General features: G+C 42.1%; 1 protein-coding gene across 2 annotated transcripts in view; it reads left to right on the forward strand.

The window, feature by feature from the left end:
• The window catches only part of RIC3 (RIC3 acetylcholine receptor chaperone), a 58832-nt gene that overhangs the window by 22486 nt on the left and 17323 nt on the right, over positions 1-19023 (forward strand). The window contains exons 2-5 of one of the 2 annotated variants that reach the window (XM_089915205.1): positions 6161-6387; positions 7585-7660; positions 9526-9619; positions 18643-18788. In XM_089915205.1, the coding sequence (XP_089771331.1) occupies positions 6161-6387; positions 7585-7660; positions 9526-9619; positions 18643-18788 (543 nt within the window). Of the gene's footprint in view, positions 1-6160; positions 6388-7584; positions 7661-9525; positions 9620-18596; positions 18789-19023 lie in introns of those variants that run through there. The other variant, XM_089915204.1, reaches the window with a different exon arrangement.

Here is a 19023-nt window from a genome sequence, read left to right on the forward strand (position 1 = left end):
ACACTTCATATTAATGGAATCATGTAATATGTAGTCTTGCATGACTGGCTTTTCTTCACTTACGATTATGATTTCGAAGTTCACCCATACTGTAGCATGTGTCTGCACTTCCTTCCTCTCTTATGGCCAAATACTGTTCCGTTGTATGGACACAGCACATTTTTATTTGTCAGCTGATGAACATCTGGCCATTATGAATAATGCTGCTTTAAACATTTGTACAAGTTTTTTTTTTTAAATTGGGGTATAGTTGCTTTACAATGTTGTGTTACTTTCTGCTGTATAACAAAGTGGATCAGCTGTATGTATACATATATCCCCTCCCTCTTGGACCTCTCTCCCACCCCACCCCCCATCGCATCCATCTAGATCACCACAGAGCACCGAGCTGAGCTCCCTGCGCTATACCGCAGGTTCCCACTAGCTATCTGTTTTACACATGGCAATGCACAGACGTCAATCCCAGTCTCCCAGTTCATCCCACCCTCCCTCCCCAACCCCCACCATGTCCACACGTCTGTTCCCTATATCTGCATCTCTATTCCTGCCCCATAAATAGGTCATCTGTACCATTTTTCTAGATTCCACATACGTGCGTGTATATATATAACACCATACACAAAAACTTAAAATGGATTAAAGACCTAAACGTAGGGGGCTTCCCTGGTGGCGCAGTGGTTGAGAGTCCGCCTGCCGATGCAGGGCACACGGGTTCGTGCCCCGGTCCGGGAAGATCCCACATGCCGCGGAGCGGCTGGGCCCATGAGCCATGGCCGCTGAGCCTGCGCGTCCGGAGCCTGTGCTCCGCAACGGGAGAGGCCACAACAGTGAGAGGCCCGCGTACGGCAAGAAAAAAAAAAAAAAAAGACCTAAATGTAAGACCGAACACTATAAAACTCTTACAGGAAAACATAGGAAGAACACTCTTTGACATAAATCACAGTAAGATCTTTTCTGTACATAAGTTTTTGTGTGAACATATTCTTCTTGGGTATATAGCTAAGGGCAGAATTGCTGGGTCATATGGAAACTTTGTTTACCTCTTTGAGGACCTGCCAGACTGTTTTCAAAGCAACTGCACTATTTTACATTCCCACCAGCAGAGTACAGTAGTTCCATTTTCTCCACATCCTCACCAACACTTTAGATTATGTCTTTTTTTTTTTTAATTAATTTATTTTTTGGCTGTGTTGGGTCTTCATTGCTGCACACGGGCTTTCTCTAGTTGTGGCAAGGGGGGGGCTACTCTTTGTTGCAGTGCGCGGGCTTCTCTTTTTGGTGACTTCTCTTGTTGCGGAGCATGGTCTCTAGGCACTTGGGCTTCAGTAGTTGTGGCACGCGGGCTCAGTAGTTGTGGCTCATGGGCGTAGTTGCTCTGCGGCATGTGGGATCTTCCCGGCCAAGGGCTTGAACTCGTGTCCCCTGCATTGGCAGGTGGATTCTTAACCACTGCGCCACCAGGGATGGCCCATCGATTATGTCTTTTTGATTATAGCATCCTATGGGTGTAAAGTTCTATCTCATTGTGGGTTTAATTTACATTTCTTTGATTGCTAGTGATGTTGAACATCTTTTCATGTGCATGTTGGCCATTATATATCTTCTTTGGAAAAATGTCTATTAAGATATTTTGGTCATTTTTAATTGGATTGTCTTTTTGTTGAGTGGTAAGAGTTCTTTATATATTTTGGATACTCAACCTTTATCAGATATATGATATTTTCTTTCATTCAGTGGGTTGTCTTCACTTTCTTGATGGTGTCTTTGCAGCACAAAAGTTTTAAAATTTGATGAAGTCCACTTATTTTTCCTTTGGTTGCTTGTGCTTTTGGTGTCATATCTAAGAAAACAGTGCCTAATCTAAGGTCACAAGGATTTATGTGTTTGGTTTTTTTTCGTAGGATTTATGTTTATCATTTTTCTAAGACTTTTATGGTTTTGGCTCTTATATTTAGGTCTCCAATCTATTTTCAGTTAGTTTTTAGAAATTTAATATGGTGTGAGGTAGGGGTCTGTCTTCATTCTTTTGCACGTGAATGTCTTGTCCCCATAGCATTTGTTGAGAGGCTGGATGACTTTTAAGGCTCCTTCTGACTCTGAAGATTCTATGATGCTTTGTAGTATATTGGTTTCTGTTATTGTCCAAATAGGTGGACAGTCAAGATTACATATGATGGCCATCCTTTTCCCAAGAATACATTGTGTCTAAAAACAGGGATAGCCATTAGTCTTTTATCAGTTTGTTCTAGATTTCTCAGTTGCTTTAAAGTCTATCCTCCTTTGACTTTTATGATACTGGTTTGCTTCTGGTCTTCTTTGACCAGCACAGTTTTCTTTTCTTCCTATTTTTGCACATAAGTACACATACCCCTCCATTTTTTTTGGTATGGGAACTGTTCATGCAATTTTAATTAGCTTTGTCATTTAGGTAGCTCAGAGTTTCTTCTCAAGCCTAACTACAGTCTAATAAAAATTTCCTCTGAATATGCCAACAACGCCTAGAATTTAACATGTGAAAAATAGGTGTTCAGTCTTCCCCTAACCATAAGCCCTCCCAGTTTTCCTCATTGTCTTCTCTTAGTATCTTAAACCAACCTTCGAGTTTTCCAACCCCCCACTCCCCATTCATTATTAAATGTTGCTGATCATTACATGGTAAAAGCCCTTGGACCCATCCTTTCCTTTCTATAGCTATAGCTGTCTTCTGGCTGATTTCCCAGACCCTAGTTTCTCTCTTTTAGGTCCTTACTCAACTGCTGGAATAATCCTCCTCAGACACCCTTCTGATTAAATCATTTCCCTGATCCTAGATCCACACTATTAAATTTATATGACACAAGTTAACATTTAACCCACCGCTAATTTCCTCTCCTTATCTCTTGTTACTTCCCTTATTGGATTTGGTAGTTAACCTTATTTATTCTTTGTTCTTATTTCTTTGTTCTCATCTTTTTCTCATTGCACACAGTCTTCTTTTCTCCTAGTGTGCCTTTGCTTCTCTTCTATTCTGAATCTCACTCCCTTCAATGATTGATCCCATCTGATTCCTCTCCCTTTTTTTTTTTTTTGCATTCTTTCAATACTTAGACATTTAGTTTGTCTAGTAATAAGATCCATAGTACCCTGTTCCTTTTTTGCTGTTTGTTTTGGATATACTACTTTTTAAAAGCATTGTTTCATGTGGGAACCATTGTTTCCGTTTCATTTATGGTTCTCTTACTTTCCTACCTACAGCACAGAGTCCTGAACATAATAGTGGTCCAATAGATCTTCTTGGCTGACAGATCTATAAAAGTTTTGGGGGCAGACGTGTGATGTTTAGCATCATTTTTCAATTTTAGAAATGCAAAATAATGCCTTTTGTGCCATTATTTGGTTTTAATTTTTTATATTTTATTTTATGCCAAGTTTTGAGAACAGTCTTCTCAGTTCTCAGTTAAATGAAGTTCAACAACGTATTACTACAGATATTAAATCTAGTTTATTGAGCAGTAACCACCCGATATATCAGATTCACTCAAGGGAGAGGTTAGCTTCTTAGATGCTGGCTAGGCATTTGTTCAAAGTGCATTATAGCCGTAAAGCTAGGACCATTTAAGATATTAAGGTCCTTGACAGTTTAGTAGCAAAATAGTGACCAGTACCCGGAATAAGGAGTAGTGACCTGCTTGCTTGCTTCTACCGTCTGAAGTTGTGCTTCTTTTGCTGGCCTCCTCTTAAAAAGAAGCATTTCTTCTAACTTCCGTGTCACCCGAAGTCAGCATCAAGAGGGAAAAAAGGATTGTTGGGGTGGAGCCCGGCCGAGAGAGGATACAGGCAGAGGGCAGCCCCCAGGCCCAGTGGCTGCCTGTCTCACTCCTTGCCTGCCCACCCACCATCTCTCTCACCTCAGGAGCAGAGAGTTGACTTGAAGATAGTCCTCAGTTCATAGCCCCTGATTAACATCACCAGTGCAAGGTTGCTTTATTATTTCGTTACTTTCTTTTTAACCCTTTACCTTCACTCCACATGCCCATTCCTTTCTCCGTTCATGTGCACCCACTCTAATGTGTTTGTTTTATGTCCTTATACCTACATATTTGCTTGAAAGATATGTAGTATAATTATAGTGTGTCTTTAGCTTACATGTGGTATTTGCTTATTTTTCTCAACGCTGTGCTTTTTAAGATATGTTCATATTGCTGTAGGTATATCTGAAGTGTTTTCTAAAAGCTACGTGGAATTTCATATTTGTATCTACTCCATTTTGATTCTACATTCTAACAGTTACAGAGATCAAAGTTACTTCAGGCTCCCTGCTACAACATCATCACAGTGAACATTCTCACACAGGTCTATAGAGTCTATAGTTTGAATTCGGATACAGACAGCCTTATTTGAGAATTTCTCTGGAATTTATCCACCAGTATAAGATCACTAGATAATAGGGCGTAGCTTTAATGTCACTCAGTGCAGCCAGATCACTTAGCAGAATAGCTGTATCCGTTTACACTCTTACCCATAATGCATGAGAGTTCTTGCCTCCCCACATCTTTGACAGTACCTACTATTACCCACCATTCTAATTTTTGCCCTTCTTGTAGGTATAAGTGCTAGCTCATTGTTTTAATTAGCATTTTTCTTGTTGGTTTTATTTTGATCATCTCTTTATGTACTTGTTAACCATTTGAACTTCTCTTTCTGTGAGTTTCCTACTCATATCTTTTGGCCATTTTTCTATTGGGTTTCCTCTGATGTTCATATCAAATTGTAGGAATTCCTTGTCTATGCTAGAGATTTAATCCGTTGTCAGTTTTAGACGTTGCAGAAGCTTTTCCTTGCCTGTCATCTATCTTAACCCTGTTATGGTATTCTTTATTGAACAGAAATCCATAATTTTATTGAAGTCAAATCCAACGGTTTTTACTGTGTAGTTTGTATTTTTAGAGCCTGAGTCGGGAGGTCTTTCTGCTCCTTAGTGTTTTCTGTCAATGGATTATCCACACAAGCCTGTTTACATGGCCTTTTGAAGAGAAGTCTTTCCTTTCTTTCTCACCTGTGACTTGGAGGAGGCTTGACGCTGTTAATGTTTGGCTGCCCCTGATGGAGGAAAAAAATGTGAGAAAACTGATGCACGCTCCTTTCTCTAAGCCCTGCACTTCCACTCACAGGACTGAGCCCCTGTGACCCTGTTTGTACTACATGAACCCTGTCTGCTCAGCTACAGCTGATTAAAAAGTGCTGCATACCTACCCAAGCTGAGAAGGTATGCAGGGAATTTGGAATTATGACCAGTCTCTGCTGGCCCCTTGAAGGACATGCAGATTGAGGGGTTTGGGGGTGAACATCTTCCTTTATGTTCACAGAGAAGCTAGAGAAATGCTGGCGGAGAAATGAGAATGAGGAAGATATGCACAGAGGAGCAGAGAAAAAAGCCCTCTGGCCCCACAGAGAGGGAGAACGATTGAAGTAGAATGTGAGAGTAGCTGTCTGGTATCCTGATGGCTTTCCAGTTTCTGATTGTGTTCTCTTCTGAGATCAGATTGCATTTCCTTATGTGTATTAGTTAGGGATGGCTAACTACTCTAACAGATAAACTCCAAAGTGTATAATGGCCCTAGCACAACAGAAGTTTATTTCTCACTCACATAAACAGGTCCAGATGGTTCTAAGTTGGTGAGGTGGTGGCAGCGGACGGCTCTGTGCCACACAGTTACTCAGGAACTCGGGTTGATGGAAGCTCTGCCATTTTCAACACATGACTTCCAATGTCTCCGTAGGTGTTAGCATCCAGCCTGCAGAAAGGAAATGAACATGGAGTTCAATACATGGGACATTGTATAGGCCAGGCCTTGAACTAGCACCTGTCATTCACATTGCTTTGTCTGGAACTCAGTCACACGGCCACATTTAAGTGTATTGGAAGCTGAAAAATGTTATCCACTTGTGGACCCAAAAGGAAGAGAAAATGGGTTTGGTGAACAGCTAGAGATTGCCACATCATATTTATTATATGTGTGATACTCTTGTGATGCCTCTATATCCTTATAATCAAGTTCCCGTTTTTTCTTAAACTTGTTTGGGTTGACTTCTGTTATGTATCTCAGTGCGTGAGGTGTTTTCCTAATAGCCATATTTTAAATAGTAGAAGTAATAAAGACTGATTAATTTATTTTCTCAGGGAAGTTGGGTCGATTTCCACCTATGATGCATCATCACCAGGCACCCTCAGATGGCCAGACCTCTGGGGCTCGCTTCCAGAGGTCTCACCTTGCAGAGGCCTTTGCAAAGGCTAAAGGACCAGGTGGAGGCACTGGAGGAGGAGGTAGTGGAAGAGGCCTGATGGGGCAGATTATTCCAATCTACGGTTTTGGGATTTTTTTGTATATACTATACATTTTATTTAAGGTAAGTGGAGTCATCCTGATCATATTACATCAGTGAAAATCCAGTATCGTCATAATAAAAATCATTGTCAGCATTAAAACCCTTTATGGTTCATAACCCTTTTTCAAATCTATCATCTCTTTAAATCTTGCCTCCTCTTTATGAGGTACCTAGGATAGCTGTCACGTATCTCAGTTTTACAGATGAGAAAATCTTCACTCAGAACCTGAACAATTTGCCCCAGAATTCACAACTAAAAATGCAGAACCAACACTTGAACCTGAATCTTCTAGTTCCTAGTCCACTGAGCAATAAAGTTCAAAGCCTACCCTCCCCCGACCCTGCCCCAATTTTTCTTGATTGGGCATCTTTGCAAACTGTAAAGGCATAAAGGTGTTCTAAGAAGAACTTTATCATGAGGATTGGCATAATGATTTCGAGGTTGCCACTGTGAGGCCAAATAATGACTGTACCAACACCACTTTTTCTTCCTTTTACCCCCAGGAGCATGAGGTGCTGTTTTTAACATCAGTTGTAGTAATTCTCCTGAAACAGAACTGCCACGTCCTGAAACTAAGCCTGATATTTCCCAGCTCTGGGGAGATATGATTTGGGTCCTTTTATTTTATTTTATTTTTTTGCGGTACGCAGGCCTCTCACTGTTGTGGCCTCTCCCGTTGCAGAGCGCAGGCTCAGCGGCCATGGCTCATGGGCCTAGCTGCTCCGCGGCACGTGGGATCTTCCCAGACCACCCTGCATCAGCAGGCGGACTCTCAACCACTGTGCCACCAGGGAAGCCCGATTTGGGTCCTTTTAAAAGTAGACTCCCAGTTAAGTTCTACCTCCAGGCAGGCTTTGGCCAGCCATGGGCCTGGGCCTGGGCCCTGTAAGTAGAAACAGGAGGCTGCCCTCCTAGCTAGAGTAAGAGGTGACTTCATTCTTGCCTAGGAATTCTGCAGGCAGCCCAGGTTGAGTCTTGGATGAGCATGGGCAAGGCAGATGGGTTGTGAAGAGATTTTTTTCTTGTGCCTTGACCTTGATAATTTTTTACTTGGAAACCGTCTGTTGGCTTTTTTTTTTTTTTTGAGATGTTTCTCTAATGTTGCTATTTGATTTGATTTTCTCCCAACCTTTTTTTTTTTCCGTTTAATATGAGGGGTTCCATGACTTTGAGGTTCTGAGCTGCTGTTGATGTACTGTACCTCCTTCAATTCTCAGCTCTCAAAGGGGAAAAGTACTGCAGAGGATCGGAAGTGCTCTACTGCCACACCTGGAAGCACCCACAGGAAAATTAGTAAGTGCCCCTTTCATTGTATATTTATAAGTTTCACTGAGTCAGACAGCTGTAATACAGCCAGAGGGACAATCTGTGGATATGTCTTAAAAGCATTTCTCAAAAGTTGTCCCAGATTAATCTGATGCCGATTTTTAACCTTAGCTCTGGGAATTCTCAAGTTTCCATATTGATGTTGGGCTTTTGAGGGAAAGATAGTTATAAAAAGTACACAACCACCAGTTCCCTTTTTTATATATTAGCAGATTAATATTTTACACTCGGAATGGGTTACTTCTCATTTCTAGACTTCAGAATATTGGTAGCAAATTTCTTTATTTCACATAGAGGAAAACTGAGGCAGTGAGATCAAGTCATTGTCAAAGTCAGTTATTAGATCTAGGGACAGAGTTTAACACTTCTGACTCTTAAAACATGATCATCCAGTATTTACCGACCAATTAGAATATTCTGTGCTCTCTGGAAAAATGAAATATATATGGCATGGCTCTTCCCTCTGAGAATTTATAGTCTAGGATGAATGTCAGGGAAAAATAACTTGTGAAAAGTTTACTACCTAGAAGGAAGGGACTTGGCGAAAGCCTTCTGGGAAATCGCACCTAGCTGTGTATGAAGGAGGGCCTATTTGATAGGGTGCTTGAGTAAGACGCAGTCTGACAGAGGGCAGCTGTGGGAAAGAAGGCATGAAGAGTAGGCAGAATAAGCTGTGTTGTTGAAGGCCAAACTATCCTGTGGATACTGAAGCCTCATCGGAGTTTTTTAAAAGAAAGACATCAGCAAAATGACTGTGATCCCTGCTGTATTTTTTTTTTTTTGAATTTTTGTATTCTTAATTGAAATAGTGTCTTACCAAAAGTGATTGTAAATGCATCATGAAATTGTTTTTAAAGACTTGTGAACTAAAGAGTAGCAAATTCTGTATCCTGTCACATAATGCATTTAAAACAGAAAGATAATGTAGTAGCAATTATATCAACTTCTTGTGCTTCAATTTTGAATCATACAGAAAATAAAAATAACCTAAGCATTTATGTGGCACAGATGTTAATTGCATGCATAAGAATTTGTTGTACAAGTACTAAAAAGCCTTTGAAATATTACATTTTATAGTGACCCTCTCAATATGTCTGTGTACAATGATACTCGGTGTGAAACAGAATAACTAGATTATGTACATAATGAGCAACGTTTTATTTTCCTGTTACCTTAAAGTTCATTTCATGTACTGATTGAGTGATTGATTTTTTATGTTCTACTTTTAGGGTCTTAACATTACTTTCAGTAGTTGTGGTCCTGTCTGATCCTTGTTGAGAAAGCTGCTTCTGGGAGATAGGGTTATACCACTCACCCCAGATGACTGAAGTAGAAAACCTTGGGCAGGAAGGTCTCAGCCCTAGTTCAAGACTTCTTCTGTTGAAGAAGAGTAACTTTTATACTGTTATCTTCCATATAAGTTTTCAGATCCTAGGGACAGGTGAAATATTGTTCATTTCAGGGTCTTAACACCTTTTCTGAAGTCCTTTACCAGATTTGGTACTTTATCCTCAAGTATCATTTGAATTAGAAAGGAGTTATCTTCATTCCTTCTTGGCTGACTGTGTAGGGCTATGTTTTTCACTCCTAGGTATTTTCTTTGGCTGGTCCTGCTATATTTCTGTGTGTGAGAGAGTGATTTATTCATCACTTTCTAAACGTGTATCCTTTAGATCTTGGTGTCTAGACCTCAGTACCCTTTGTGTCCTGATTGGATTAGCTGAATCTCAGGACCAGCCTGGATTATTGTAGAGCGTCACAGCCAGCCATGTTTCAGAAAAGGGCTTAGGGAGTTGTACATGATGGTTCTTAGATTGATGCTTATTTTTCAGCCAATTTTGAGCTTGTTCAACTACAAGAAAAACTGAAGGAGACAGAGGAAGCCATGGAAAAACTAATCAACAGAGTGGGGCCTAATGGTGAGAGGTACGTTTTCGCATAACAGAGATCAGACTGTTTCCCATTTAGAGAGTCAATTCAAATTTTTGTTTTTCTTTGATTTCTGGCCCACTTGCTTTCATTGTTATCATATTTGTCACTTACATATTATTTTTCACTGAACATTTCGATTTTCACACTTTCAAGCAGTTTCATTTTCAAGAGTATATGTTCCATGTTGTGCAACATTATTGTGAGAGAGTAAATTTGTGAGCAGATACTACAGGCTAAAATAACTGGGTTTTAAGGAAGACAATATCCTAGCTGTCTAAAAAAAGGCAGAATTTTAAGTAAAACCAGATTATTAAATATTGTGGTTTCTGTTTGAGGCAAAATGAGAGAAGAGAGCAAGTATGATCAGAGTACACGTTTGTTTTGTGTTGACTATTCCAGAGCAGAACTAGACGTGTAAAGTAGGTGTCAGGAGCCAAACTAGCCCTTTAGGATGCTCTGCAGCGAAAACACACTCCTCTTGCTACAGGGCTGGCTGAGGATCTGAAAAGGTGGCTTCAGGGGGTTGATGGAAGTGGGCATCAACTAAGAAAACGTGGGTGTAGGAAGGCCAGGGAGGAGAAACCAGAATGTGAGATTGAGAACAAAGAGGGATTCGGTTCGCGCTAGGCCTTCTGACAAGTAATGGAGGAAGCACTGGGGGTGAGCGGCAAAATCCCATGCAGGAGGATGTATTGAAAGGTCCCTACTATAGCCCCGTGGGCTCAGTGTGGAGTCTTTGCCCCAGAAAACTGCTCTACCTTAGCCTCTTCTGTTTGCCATCCTTGTGCTACTAGTGCCCCATACTGTTTCCCCTGCTTCCTGGCTCCTGCCTTGCCCATCTTTGGCCAGATAGGAGAAGAGTAAACATCCTCGAATTGAAGTCCCTTGGCTTGGCTTTTCCCTGCAAAGTCTACATTGCTGCTGAAATGACATTTATGAGGGTGAACCTTGCCTATCTGGGCCCATGACCGTTGACCTTCTTTTGGTCCAGAAAGCAGAGTGACTATCTGGACTTCTCCAGAGTGGTAGAGATAGGTGTACATATCTATACATGAGTATATCCCTGTGAGTGGATAATACTATTTGGCATTATTGAGCACTTACTAAGAACAAAGCTCCAAGCTAATGCTTTATATACATTATCTAATGTTTGACTGTTTTGTATGAGTGTGACTAAACCAATTTGTGCAGCTATACTTTTCTGGCATTTTCTGCCCTTATCCTGTACCATTCACAGTCTGGGTGGGGAAGTACCAGACTTCTATAGACCCTTGTGCCTCAGAAAATATCTGTACCCTGGCCCTGGTCTATTTGAAGCACTAGGCCACACCTAAGTGTCAGGAAAACTATAGGTGAGTATCTGTGGGCAGGGCCTCCCACCTGGGAGATCCAACCCTGGGCTTTGGGCTAAGAAACCATGTGAAGATATTTTCTCACTATTCTTCACTGCTATTCAGACTCCCTTAGCTCAAACCAGATGACCCCACCACGCATACCATTTGTCCATTGCCGAAGCCAGGGGTGCAGTACTGTGACCCCTAACTACTGTCTGTCCTCCTTGTGCCAGCTAGGGTTGCTGCTCCACGTTTTATGTGCGAAGGCAGAGGAGTTGCGTGCCACTACCGCCACTGCCCCTGGAGCTGCGCCATCTCATTGTTTCTGGGACAGCGGGTCCTAGCTCAGGTTATATATTCCTAGTAAGTTGCTGGAGCATGGGCTCTTTGAGAACATGCTGAGGCCACTGCCACATGGCAATGATTGTGTAAAATATTTTCCACAGTACCTCTCAGGAACCAAGGAGCAGCTCTCCTTCCCCTCACGAGAGCATAGCTTGTGTCTCTCTTTCCCAGATGTCTCATTTTCCAGTCTATAAGGAGGTGACCTTCTCTCTGAAACTCCTTAATCTAAAACCTTTTATCCTTACAGGTAGGCCCTATGGGACTTCCACCTTCAAAACTGCAAGGGCTAGGTAGCTGCATGTTTTACATTCTTTTCCTTTTTATACTTAAAGCCTTTAACCTTAGTTTCTGTGGCATTTGTTCTTTTACAAGTCTGTGCTTCTAGGATTATTAGAAGAGCCCAAAATACCCCAGTATTTTTTCTGTCAGATAAGATTTTATCACATTGCCAGGCTTCTGGAGGTCAAGGAGAGGATTTAAGACAAAGAAGCCATGTTCATTTGCAGCCTTCTAAGTCCTTTTATATAATATCACTCCATAACTGTAAGATTTTGCTTAAAATTCCCAAAATATGCTCTTTCTGATACTTCATCTTAATGCTTATATAAGAATCAAGATATGGGAAAGATTTTTAATACTAACAAAACTTTTCAGACAGCTTTCACCTGTGAGCGATATAAGTCTGCACACATTTTTAAATAATTAAGCCTCCTGGAAGGTTGGTATTGTGCCATGTTATGTCTGACATTAAGCAGATTCTCTAGCCCAAGGACACAAAGACTAAGGAAAGGATCTAGGAATCCGAATCAAGGTGTCCTCATTTTTGTCCTTGTGATCAGTGCAAGTTCCTTCCTGGAGCAGCATGTCCCACTGTAATTATTTACCTAGAAGCATGGAATGGCCCAAGAGGAGAAATGAGGGTACAGCCTCTGGCAGCAAACGCCTTGGCAGGCATGTTGAGCATTATGTGGGGCCACAGATTTCTGGCAGGTGTTGTGGGGGTGTAAAGTCTGAGGACAGGCTTAGTCTCTTTTGTTCACTGTGTTCACATAGTAGGTACTAAGTAAATACCATTGGAAAAGAGTAGATACTCACTTTTGATGCAAGTATCTGTACTTATTACCATGATAGAAGAGTAAATCATGGCCATTCCCTGTTGAGATCCTTCTCTTCATTTGCTGACCTCTATATTCAGGGTCCTACTGGCCATGTCTCATAGATGGCTACTCTTATCCTCATCAAACAGTAAATGTCCCCTGAGTGAATGAACATCCAAAGTGGAGCTCATCATCTACCCCCAGATGAACCTATTCTACCTTTAACGTTCCCCATCTCAGCAAATGGCTCCTCCATCTACTTAGTTGCCCAAAGCAGAAATTAGATGTCATCTTTGATTCACCTTTTCCTTCACTTCCCATATCTCATTAATCACCATGTCCTGTCATTTCTTCCTAATTAATAAGTCTGTCTCCCTGTAAAACACTCTAAACTCTACTAGGGCAGGGATTAGCCTTCTTATTCCCAGAGCCTAGCGCAAGCCAGTAGTAGGCTTTAGAAAAGTATTAATTGAAATGGAAGAATGAGTAAGTGAGTGAGTAGAGTATGCCTTTATTTTTGACGTAGGTCAGAACTGTCTCATGTGGTTTCTTTTCCTCTAATTTGCCTCCTTTCAATTCACTTTCTGCTTTCCAAACCAGTGGATTACGTCTTTTGTTTTAATCCTTCAGTAGGTCCCTGTTGCTCTTGATAAAGAGTAGAATCTTTAATATGACTTACATGGTCCTAGGTGACGTGGCTCTGCATGCCTCAATTGCTTTATCTTTCCCCGTTACTCTCTCTCTCTCTGTCTGTGGTCCAGCTACACTGCTTGCTGTTCCTCTGAAGTACCTGGGCACTTTCGCTTCTAGGATTTTGCATATACTTTTTTCCTTTGCTTGGATGTTGCCCCCGACCGCCTCCCCACACACACTTGTTTTAACTCTTGCTTGTCTTAGAGGTCTCAACTTAGACATCATTTTCCTCTGAGAGTCTTTCCCTGAACCCACAACTTGGTTAGGTGTTCCTCCCATATCCTCCCTTGGCCACCTCTGTTTGCTGGATAATGTAAGCATCGTATTACTTCCTTATCTTCTGTTAACTTTTCTGTCTTCCCTAATGCCCTGTAACCTTATTGAGGACAGGGAATTTTCATTGTTCAAACTTGCATTCCTAGAGCTGGCTCATTGCTCAAATTTCGTACCTAGTGCTGGCACATCGACAGTGTCTGTACATGTTGAAAGAATGAATGAGGTAGATGTAAAAAAAGTAGTTTAAAGCAGGCATTTTCAGCAATAATAAGAATATCTTTGGTACCTATTTTGATTCGTTCTGCACAGCCCTCTGTGGTTGTCAGTAGCAATTATTTTCTCTTTAAGGAACTGCATCTCAGAGAGAAAAAGTGTGCTCTGGGAACGTGTATTAGTTTTCTGTGGCTGCTATAACAAATTATCCCGAACTTGATGTCTTAAAACAATACACGTTGTTATCTTATAGGTCTGTATGTTAGAAGTCCTACACTGGGCTAAAATCAAGGTGTTTGCCAGACTGCGTTCCCTTCTGGAGGCTCCAGGGTAAAATCTGTTTCCTTGCCTTTTTCAGATTTTAGAAGCTGCCCACAATTCCTTGGCTCATGGACCCTTTCCTCCACTTTCAAAGCCAGCAACAGTGGGTTGAGACTTTCGTACGTTACATTATTACTTTGGCCTCTTCTGCCTCCCCCTTCTACTTTTAAGGACCCTCATAAATACATTGTGTCCTCCCAGATAATCCAGGATAATCTGTTTTAAGGCCAGCTGATTTGCAACCTTTATTCCATTTGCAACCTGAAGTCCCCTTATGTATAAGGTAACATCATTATAGGTTCCAGGGACTAGGATGTGGACATATTTGGGGGGTGGTGAGGAGACATTATTCTGCCTACCACAGAAGGTCTCAAGAAAAAGAGAGAATTTAAATAAGCCTTACAGGATGGAAGGATTCCCTCTGGCAGAGTTGGGGGAAGAATATTCCAGAGGGAGAGGGTGGCACAAGCAGCAAACAAGGTGAGAGGTCAGGCACGTTTTTTGGAATAGCAAGTAGTTCGAAGTAACGGGAGTAGGGTACACCAGGGCTGTGGTAAATGGTTAGGGAGGTAACTCATGGGAGAAAGAACTAGAGAAGTAAACTGGGGGCAGACTGGAAGGCCCTGGACAGTAGGCTGAGAAGTTGGCATTTATTGTCTTTACAGTGGAGGGCCTCTGGCGGCTTTTGAAAAGAAATGGCATAATCTGCTGTGCTTTAGAAAAATAACTCATGTCTAGGGTGGCTGTATGCTAGGACATTGAAAAGGTTCTAGTCTAGGGTGGCTGTATGCTAGGACATTGAAAAGGTTCTAGTCTGGGGTGGCTGTATGCTAGGACATTGAAAAGGTTCTAGTCTAGGGTGGCTGTATGCTAGGATATTGAAAAGGTTCTAGTCTAGGGTGGCTGTATGCTAGGACATTGAAAAGGGTCTAGCAAAAGTGATACATAGGCCAGTGAGAGGAGAAAAGAGGTGGGGGGCAGATTAAGGGGACTTCAGGGAGGAAAAGAGAATCACAGGCTGTATCAGGATTCCTTGGTTGCAGGCAGACAACTCTGGGTAGCAAAAATTTGTTTTTTGGGGGGTGCGGCCGAATTTATTGGAAGAGTATGGGGTCGCTTACAGTATCAAAAGAATAGCTGAAGATCTAAGTTTCAGGAAGAGTGGGAACCAGAGCAGCTGTCGGGATTTAGGAGCAGGAGCGAATAGACAGTCTCTTCAAGGACTGCTGCCGGGATGAATTAACATGAAAAATTTTCAGTTCAGGCTTCACTGTGTTCAAGATCCAGTTTTAGGAGAAAGTATAGTTGGCCCAACTGTATATATCACTGAGTCAGTCACTGCAGCCAAGGGGGTGGAGTGTGATGATAGGCCATGGGCCACGTGGCCACTCTAGAAGGAGAAGTGAGGGGATGGATGGCTTCAGCCTCTGCACTGTGAGCAGAAGAGGGATTGGTTTTCCAAAGGAAAACTGACTAGATAAGAGAAATGAAGGAGAGGAGATGGATGATTTGGAGACTTATAGCCCAAACTGAGAGGAAGATTATGGCATCAACCAAAATAAAAACACAGAAGAATGAAGATAAGGCTTTGGAATAGGGATCATAAGTTCAGCTTTGAATATGGTTGAAGTGCCATCAGAACATCCATGTATGATAAGCAACAACAATAGGAAATTTGGGTATTGAGGTCAGAACAGAGGACACAAGTTCGGAAGTCACTTGGCTGGGAGTAAGAGGTAAGGGCCATGCGGGAAAGATGAGATCCCCAAATCCTTGAGGCATATAATTACTGTGTGGCAGTCGCCAGCATTCTTTTGCTGGTCTGGTTTCCGCTCTCATCATGAATGGTGTTGGAAGACACTGTTTCATTCTTCTCTCTGTGTTTAACTCTTGGACTCAGAACTTGATGATTCCTCTGGATTTACAGCAGTAGCATTCAAAAGTCTGAGTTATCTCCCAACTTGACGTTTTATTTTTCTAGCATCTTGGAATCGGCCATAGCCAACCTCACCTAGCTTACCTGTTCACGCAGCTGCTTACGATCCTGGGCCAACTAGGACGTGGTTTTGAAGCGTGAATTTAAGTTTAACTTTATTATAGTGACAAGGCCTCCAAGTAGAAATGCCCAGGAGGTAACTGGAGTTAGGAGACTGGCCTTTGTGTGTAAAGTCAAGATTAGAGGTAGAGATTGGGCATCGTCTGTGTAGAGGTGATGGTTTAATCTGTGTAATTGGGTCAGCTTCCTGAGGGCATGCCTGTAGGAGTGGAGAAACAAGAGTCCTAGGATTGAGCCTTCAGGAAAACCATGTTTTAGGATGTGGGAGTAGGAAAGTGAGCCAGGATCAAAGATACAAGGAATGGTTAGATAAGTGGGAGGAACACACATGCCAAGGGAGGAGGACATTTCAAGGAGAGGATGGTCCATAGTACAGAAAAGTCAAGAAGAATGAAATGTGAGAAAAAAGACTTTTGGACTTTAAAGTGGTCATTGGGGAATTCCCTGGGCAGGCCAATGGTTACGACTCTGTGCTTCCACTGCAGGGGGTATGGGTTCGATCCCTGGTTGGTGAACTAAGATCCCACTTGCTGCACAGCAAAAAAAAAAAAAAAAAAGTAGAGTGGTCACTGATCATTGATTTTCACAAGTTTTGGTAAAATGATGGAGTGGAAGCCAGATTTCAGGAAGGTAGAAGAAATGGGGACCAATCAAACCAACACATTTATTGAGCACTTAAAATGTTCATGGCACTGTGCCTGTACACTGTGCCTGTTGTGAGCTTATCACTGCCCTCCAGGAGTATCAAACCAAGTTGAGACAATGAGAAATTCATGAAAGTCTTCATCGCAGTAAATTCAGAAGATGTAAGGTGGACCACGATTAATTGCCTAATGTATGATATGGACACTGAGTACCCCTGAAGACACTCTAGTTTGGAATGCTCTAAGAAAGCTTCTCTTGTCTGTTTCTGCTTCTTTAGCCTACCATCCCCCTTTTGTTTAAAGGTTCAGATTTTCCATGAGTTAGGAAACAAAGTTAAGACTGTTTCCTTCAGTAAAAATCAGAATGTACCAAGTCCAGTCCAGAGAAGTAACGTGTGCAGGATGTTGTGATAATCACATAGGCTCTCTTAGCTAGGGGTGACCTAGCTGCCCCAGAAGCCTCCCACAGAGTGAGCTGTTGTAACAGTAAGAATTAGGGATTGTAGAATACATGAGTAGTTAGGGTGAGTCAGCACTCCTGTACTGATGGGAAGGAGTAAAGCAGCTGTTGAGCTGCATGTAGAACAGACAGGCTTCGTCAGTTCATGGCTTTGAGGCCATTTATTGTAGAAAAAGTGGAGCTCATGGGGCTTTTGTTTTCCTCCCACTGAGGTCTGTAGAAATGTTGCATCTCCATTTTCCTTAGTTGCCATCTTAATGTTGGCGGGAGAAGCAGTTTTTTCTTCTTCCCTATTAGTCATTAAGGGTAATGTAATGTAGGTTAAATGTAAAAAGAAACGTAGGCTCGGGGCTGGACTATTAGGAAGACTGGTGGCACCTCCATGAGGCTGGTACAGAGTGTATCATTTCTTCTTCATGAGTGTTATAGTGACTTCGGGTGCTTTGGGTTTTTAAGAGGAGCATAAGTATCCTCTGTTAAATCCTGCCACTAGGTAAAACTGGTCCCAAAGCAGACAGTTCTCAGTCTTCTGAGTAGGGCCTTGCTTGCCTGCCAGTTCGATGTAGCGCTTCCCTCTCAAAGAGTCACACCATTATCCTTGAGCCTCATCTTACTTGTGTAGACATTTCCCCAGGGCCACACAGCTAAGTTAGGGGTCACACCCAGGTTTTCTGAACTGTGCAGCTTGAGCACTGTGCGTCAAGAATTGCACCAGAGGCTTCCCTGGTGGCGCAGTGGTTGAGAGTCCGCCTGCCGATGCAGGGGACACGGGTTCGTGCCCCGGTCCGGGAGGATCCCACATGCCGCGGAGCGGCTGGGCCCGTGAGCCATGGCCGCTGAGCCTGTGCTCCGCAACGGGAGAGGCCACAGCAGTTAGAGGCCCGCGTACCGCAAAAAAAAAAAAAAAAAGAATTGCACCAGAATGCTGTCAGAAGTCAGGAGACTTTACTTTTAGAACTGACATTAACTAACAGTGTGATGATGTATAGTTTACCCTCCATGGGCCTCAGTTTCCCCAATTTCTCTGGTTTAGGTGATTTGTCAGAATGATCCAGCTCTGAAATTTTAGGATATATCTTCATTTCTGCACAAACAGATTCAGGCTGGTAATTCCAGGGTTGGCCTAGTAGCATATTTTTCCCTAGTTGAGGCAAATGGTCCAGCACATTTTCTTTTGATGACATTACTTCAGAGAAAAGTGGCTTGTTTATAAGTGGAATGATATAAGTAATGGTGAAATTGCTTGAGATTAGAGAATCAGGGCAGTCAGGTGTAATGAAAGAACACTGAACTGAAGGCTTAGACATCTGGGGTCTTGTCCCAGTATTGACATTAAATCATTCTGGGACCTTGGACAGTCACTTGATCTATTCTGGGCCTTAGTTTTCCCATTTATAAAATCAAAACATTGAACTGACATCTCTAGTTCCCAGCTATGCAGTTCCAGTATCAGTTCCCAGAGTAATTATCTGTTGCTGTTGAACTTCCTGGAGTCCAGACAGATCACAGTGATGTTTATGTTCCTTGCCTAGGAGTATTTACCACTAACTGGCCGGATTGTCTGCTGTTTCTAAGCAGAGCACAGGCCGTGACTTCTGACCAAGAAAAACGATTGCTGCATCAGCTCCGAGAAATCACCAGGGTCATGAAAGAAGGAAAATTCATTGACAGACCCACTCCAGAGAAAGAAGCTGAGGAGGCCCCTTACATGGAGGACTGGGAAGGTAAACAGTGTCTTCTTATCTCTTTGTTAACCATCAGCCCAGAAAAGAGATCTTACAAAATTTTTAAAAGTCAGCTTTATTACAGAGGTATAATGTAGATACAATACAGTTCACCAATCTTAAGTGTGTAGTTGGATAAGTTTTGACAAATGTGTAGAGTTATATAATCATACCATAGCGATGATTTAGTCATGATATTTCCATCATCTCAGAAAGTTCCCACCCACTTTGCTGC

Source organism: Delphinapterus leucas, chromosome 7 (assembly GCF_059928025.1).
Source record: "Delphinapterus leucas isolate spDelLeu-1000000601 "Yukka" chromosome 7, BTC_Dleu_Yukka2, whole genome shotgun sequence".
Classification (NCBI taxonomy): domain Eukaryota; kingdom Metazoa; phylum Chordata; class Mammalia; order Artiodactyla; family Monodontidae; genus Delphinapterus; species Delphinapterus leucas.